Source organism: Chenopodium album, chromosome 6 (assembly GCF_948465745.1).
Source record: "Chenopodium album chromosome 6, dcCheAlbu1.1, whole genome shotgun sequence".
NCBI lineage: Eukaryota > Viridiplantae > Streptophyta > Magnoliopsida > Caryophyllales > Amaranthaceae > Chenopodium > Chenopodium album.
The window spans coordinates 2,145,880-2,151,713 of record NC_137839.1 but is presented as its reverse complement, the minus strand read 5'-3'; the positions used below and the strand labels follow the sequence as shown (position 1 = coordinate 2,151,713).

Sequence of the window (5,834 nt, the reverse complement as noted above, 5' to 3'; positions counted from 1 at the left end):
AGTTTAGCTCCAATCAGTTCAGTTCAATTTAATTCAGCTCCAATAAGTTCTGTTCAGTTCAACTCTTAATTTCCTTCTCATAAAATATTCATTTCAGTTCAATTCAGTTTAGCTACAATTAGTTCAGTTCAAATCCAATCAGTTCAGTTCAGCTCATTTCATTAAATGTGAACAAACCCTTAATACACGTAAGGATTATTATTATTATTTTATTTTTATTTTTGGTTTTTGGATGAAGCCTAAGGATATACACTATGTGTAACTTTAAAAACAATTGATATAATTTGTAAAATCCCATCGAACAAACACGTCGCGTAGAAAACCTATTTAAAAAAGTCACAAACACTCTATGTTTTCAAACCAATTTATTTAAGGCAAAAGCTAATGAGCGCCCCGGGGACATTAGATAAGAGAATTAAAATGCAAATATTAGAGTAAAATTAACATTAATTACACCGAACGACGCGTGATTTTGTCATGAATTCCTAACTTAATACCATTTCAACCAATATAATTTATCCTTATCTAACGTCCCGGGGCGCTTGTTAGCAAGATCGTTTATTTAAACTTATATTAACTTGAACTTATGTACTTAGATCGCCAAAATTCTGAACTTATTCTTAATCTATGTTTAGACATAATGTTTCTTTTTTTTTTCGCATACTTTTTATTATTTATTTATTTATTTATAGTAGCATTCCCACACTTACTACGGAGTAGTTAATGGTGTATTCATTTGACCATTTATATTTTTATTTTACAGAGTATAATTTAAATTTATTTTTTTTAAATTTAAAGATAGGTACGGACTAAATATTAAATTGAAGGTGGACTTTTGAAAAAATACAAATACAAATCAAACTAGAGCCAGAAAGACAGTACATCCTTGAGAAAATCCAGGTGTTAAAATTGGAATAATTCAAAATTCCTCTGTTTTTCCTTTTCCACTCTCTCCTTCTTCATCACTTTCCTCCTTAAACCCCCCTATTTCTCTTTCAACACTCTTTCTTTTTTCTCTCTCTTCCCCACCAAATCTCCATTATCAAACTCCCATTTCTTCAAAGCAAAGCATCGAATTTTCCCACTCATTCATCGATTTCCAATCAACCCAGAAAAATTCAATCCAAAATAAGAAACCCCATTTCAATTAACCCAATTTCACTACCAAAAATCCCACAAAATAGAAAGATAAATTAATGGTAAATGAAATGGAAATTCTCTGGAGTCCAATTGGAGAATTGGGTGCTGGAATTACACAATCGGAGCTCCGAGAAACTGCGTATGAGATCTTAATCGGAGCTTGTCGGAGCTCTACTGGGTCAAAGCCCTTGACTTATATCCCTCAATCGGAGCGAAGTTCGTCAACGGAGAGAGATAGGAGTACGTCATCGTTGACGTCATCGCCGTCGTTGCAACGGTCACTGACGTCAGCTGCGGCGAGTAAAGTGAAGAAGGCACTTGGGATAAGTAGTAGCAGTAGTGGTAAGAAAAGAGGAGAGAGAAAATCTGGGGGAACTGTTGGAGAGTTGATTAGGGTTCAAATGAAGGTTTCTGAGCAGACTGATTCTAGGGTTCGTAGGGCTTTTCTTAGAATTGCTGCTGGTCAGGTATATTAATTAATTTGGAAACTTTGAATTTTGTTTTTTTTGTTATTGAATTTTTTTGATGGAATTTGAATTATGGTAGTGAGTTGTTTTAGATGTAGGGATGTTAATGAGTCGAGTTAAGTCGAGTATTAGTCTGTTCGAGTTAAGCTTGATAAGAATTGTTCGAGTTTGGGTTTACTATGATCAGAGTTTTGAAATATTTGCATTTAATTGTTTGTTTATTGGATTACACTATATTTGTAAAGAATTAATGTTTGAGATAATGTGTGAAAGTAGTAATATTTAGTTGAGTTATAGTAGTATAGTGTGCTGATTAGTGATGCAGTGACTGATTAGGTGTTTAATTATGATTTTCTCTCTTGGTATTGTTAATTGTATTGATCAGCTAGGAAGACGGTTAGAGTCAATTGTGGTGCCATTGGAGCTATTGCAGCAATTGAAACCGTCTGATTTTCCGAATCAGCAAGAGTTTGAGACATTTCAGAAGAGAAACTTGAAGTTACTTGAAGCCGGGCTTCTTCTGCATCCTTATGTTCCCTTGGATAAGTCAGACACTTCTGCACAGCGGCTGAGGCAGATAATCAGAGGGGCCTCGGAGAAGCCTTTAGAAACAGGAAAGAATAGCGAGTTTATGCAGGTACTTCGAAATGTTGTAATGACTCTTGCATGCAGATCCTTTGATGATCAGGCTTCAAATATGTGCCATTGGGCAGATGGATTTCCGTTGAATCTTCAGATATATCAGGTGCTTTTAGAGGCTTGTTTTGATGTAGATGATGAGACTTCTATTATTGAAGATGTAGACGAGGTTTTGGAACTGATCAAGAAGACTTGGGTGATTCTTGGCATGAATCAAGAGCTGCATAACATTTGCTTTTTGTGGGTTCTGTTTCATCGCTATGTGGAGACAGGTGAAATTGAGGATGACCTCTTGTTTGCGGCGAGCAATCTTTTAATAGAAGTTGAAAATGATGCCAAGAGTATGAAAGATCTCGACTATTCCAAGGTTTTGAGTTCTTCATTAAGTGCGATTTTGGGTTGGGCAGAGAAGCAGTTGCTGACTTACCATGATACTTTTGGAAGTAATAACATTGAGTTGATGCAAAGTGTTGCTACTTTGGCGGTAATTTCAGCTAAAATACTGGTAGAGGATATCTCTCATGAGTATCGCAAGAAGAAGAAGAAAGAAGTTAATGTGGCTCGTGATAGGGTTGAAACATACATCAGATCATCTATTCGGACTGCTTTCGCTCAGGTTAACCCTTAGAACTTTTTATATATATCTGACATAAAGTCAGCTTATCTGCATAAATTCTTGCCTGACCTAGTCAATTGCCGCCAACCAATAAGTCTGAGATATTGAGTTGTTGGGAAGCCTGGGCTTAAATTTAAACTGAACTATGTAAGTGAACATTTGTGATTACAATTTTTGAAGATGTAATTGTCTGCAGAAAAAATTCAACTTAATTTGTTTATTTTGCATCTCTCATCTGTTGGTGGTCTAAGTAATGAATTTCTCCTATGGTTTTTGTCTCGCATCAGGCGAGTCTTACCCTGTAGCTACCGGTACATTAAATACTTAAATCTTGCCATGTTTTAGGCTAGGTCTTTTAACTCTTCTATTTCTTTTCTTTATATATTTGCATTCCATTACACTCATAGAGTGTGTTATTCTGTGACACAGAAAATGGAGAAGATCAACTTGAGCAAGCAGTCATCTAAGAAAAACCAGCAAAATCCAATACCTGTTCTTTCACTCCTTGCACAAGAAGTCACTGATTTGGCACTAAATGAAAAGGAGATTTACAGCCCTATATTTAAAAGATGGAACCCTCTTTCAGCTGGTATAGCTGTTGCAACTCTTCATGGTTGCTTTGCCAATGAGCTAAAGCAATTTGTTGCTCGTATCAATGAGTTAACACCTGATGCTGTTCAAGTTCTCTTAGCTGCTGATAGGCTGGAAAAGCAACTTGTACAAGTTGCAGTGGAAGATGCTGTGGAAAGTGACGATGGTGGGAAGTCAATAATAAAGGAAATGCCTCCCTACGACACGGAAGCTGTTATAGGGACATTGGTTAAATCATGGATAAGGACCAGAGTTGACCGGCTGAAAGAATGGGTTGACAACTATCTTAAACAGGAGGTACATGACCCCCCCCCCCCCCCCTCTCTCTCTTTTTTTTTCTCCAAAAGTTCTCATTTTCAAATTCTCGTGTTAAATTGACCTTATTGGCTTATTCTTTTCTATAGGTGTGGAATGTACAAGCAAATAAGGATCGAGTTGCCCCCTCTGTTATTGAAGTTCTCCGTATTGTGGATGAAACTTTGGAAGCATTCTTCCTGTTACCCATACCTATGCAGCCTGCCCTGATTACTGACCTGACTATTAGTCTGGACAGATGCCTACAGCATTATATACTGAAGACCAAATCTGGTTGTGGTAAGTCATAAAGAATTATAGTCCTCTTATGCTTGTGTAGTGATCATTTTTATAACTATCTGCAACCCAGACTTCTTATTTCCATTTTCACCTGCAGGGACTCGGAAAAATTTCATGCCTACCTTGCCTGGCTTAACGAGGTGTTCAGCTGGTTCTAAGTTTTTCAAGAAGAAGGAAAAGTCCCAAATTTCCATGAGAAGAGCACAGGTTGGTAGTACAGATGTGGGAGATCTTTGTGGGGTATCACAGTTATGTGTCCGCATCAACTCAATGCAGTGTATCCGCTCTGGAGTTGATGCTTTGGAGAAAAAGACCATTACTTATCTAAAAAATTCAGGATCTACTGACTATAAAGGGTTAGGGACAAAGTTTGAACTTTCCATCGCTGCTTCTTTTGAAGCGATCCATCAGCTTTGCGAAATAACCAGCTACAAAATTGTTTTCCATGAGCTGAACCATGTTTTGTGGGACAGTTTATATGCTGGTGAGGCTTCATCTTCTAGAATCGAGCCTTTCCTTCAGGAACTCGAGCAGTACTTAGAAACTATTGCAACAACGGTGCATGATAGAGTAAGAACCCGTCTCATCACCGAGGTTATGAAAGCTTCATATGAAGGATTTTTGTTGGTTTTGCTTGCTGGAGGACCTTCTCGCGCTTTCACTCTACAAGACTCCGCCATAATTGAAGAGGATTTCAAGTCCCTCCGTGATTTGTTTTGGTCCAATGGGGATGGTTTGCCTTCTGAAGTGATCGACAGGTTTGCAACAACCTTGAAAACTACCCTTCCTCTCCTCCGCATGGACACTGAGTCCTTGATTGAGCAATTCAAGCAAGCAGTTGCAGAGACCTATGGCCCTTCTGCCAAATCCAGACTACCTATGCCCCCAACTACTGGGGAATGGGATGTAAGCGAGCCGAATACACTTCTAAGAATACTTTGTCACCGAGATGATGAAGTGGCAGCAAAGTTTCTCAAGAAAACCTATGGTTTGCCCACAAAACTGAGTTAAAGCGCTAATGACTGCAGAATCTGGGTTTGCCTTGTATATTTTTTCTATCGTTATGGGCAGAAGCTTAATTCTTACATTATACAAGTGATCCTGCATTGCTAATCAGAGCTTACAGTAAGTTGCCGAGGATACACAGTTGAGATAATTTTGTGCTAATAATGTTTGTTGATTATTTATTTTATTATTTATTGACACATGTAAATAATTATAGCTCTATTTTTTTCTTAAGTGGGGTGGCTTAAAATAAATGTTTGTATTCATGTATTTTTTTCCTGAAGATATTTGTTCAAGTGTAGTTTATGACATGATATATATACAAATTGTCATTTTTTGAGTTCCACTGCTTGAATAAATTGTTTCGATTCCCAGAGGTGAAACTAGAGTTGTCAATTCGGGTGAACGGGTTGGGTTTGGGTCGGGTAAACGGGCCGGGTCAGCTCGGGTCGGGTCAATTCAGGTTAATTCCATAACCTATGCGGGTCGAGTTTGGGATGGGTCATGCTTGTGTCGGGTCACGTCGGATCATACTTCTTATTGGGTTTGAATCGGGTTACATTCGGGTCGGGTGAACAATAGGTTGGGTTTAATACGGGTTTTCACGGGTTAAAATGGGCTAGGGTAATTCTCGGGTTCGAGTCGGGTTCGGTTCAAGTCAATAATTTGCGGGTTAGAATCAGGTCGGGTCATTCTTGGGTTTGAGTCGGGTTCAGTTTAAGTCAATAATTTGCGGGTTATAATCAGGTTGGGTCATTTTCAAGTCGGGTCATTCTCGGGTT

At 38.2% G+C, this 5,834-nt stretch overlaps 1 protein-coding gene across 1 annotated transcript; it reads left to right on the top strand.

The window, feature by feature from the left end:
* Positions 1–918: 918 nt before the first annotated feature.
* Positions 919–5,398, top strand: LOC145635543 (protein unc-13 homolog). Its single transcript, XM_081686849.1, has 5 exons — positions 919–1,607; positions 1,993–2,862; positions 3,292–3,750; positions 3,858–4,047; positions 4,145–5,398. The coding sequence occupies exons 1-5, from the start codon at positions 1,197–1,199 to the stop codon at positions 5,056–5,058; spliced, it is 2,844 nt and encodes a 947-aa protein (XP_081542975.1). The 5' UTR covers positions 919–1,196; the 3' UTR covers positions 5,059–5,398.
* Positions 5,399–5,834: the final 436 nt, after the last annotated feature.

Coding starts and splice junctions, on each gene's coding strand:
- LOC145635543 (XM_081686849.1), top strand. CDS start 1,197: ATGGTAAATGAAATGGAAATTCTCTGGAGTCCAATTGGAGAATTGGGT. Junction 3,751..3,857: donor ACAACTATCTTAAACAGGAG/GTACATGACCCC, acceptor TCTTTTCTATAG/GTGTGGAATGTACAAGCAAA. Junction 4,048..4,144: donor GAAGACCAAATCTGGTTGTG/GTAAGTCATAAA, acceptor TTTCACCTGCAG/GGACTCGGAAAAATTTCATG.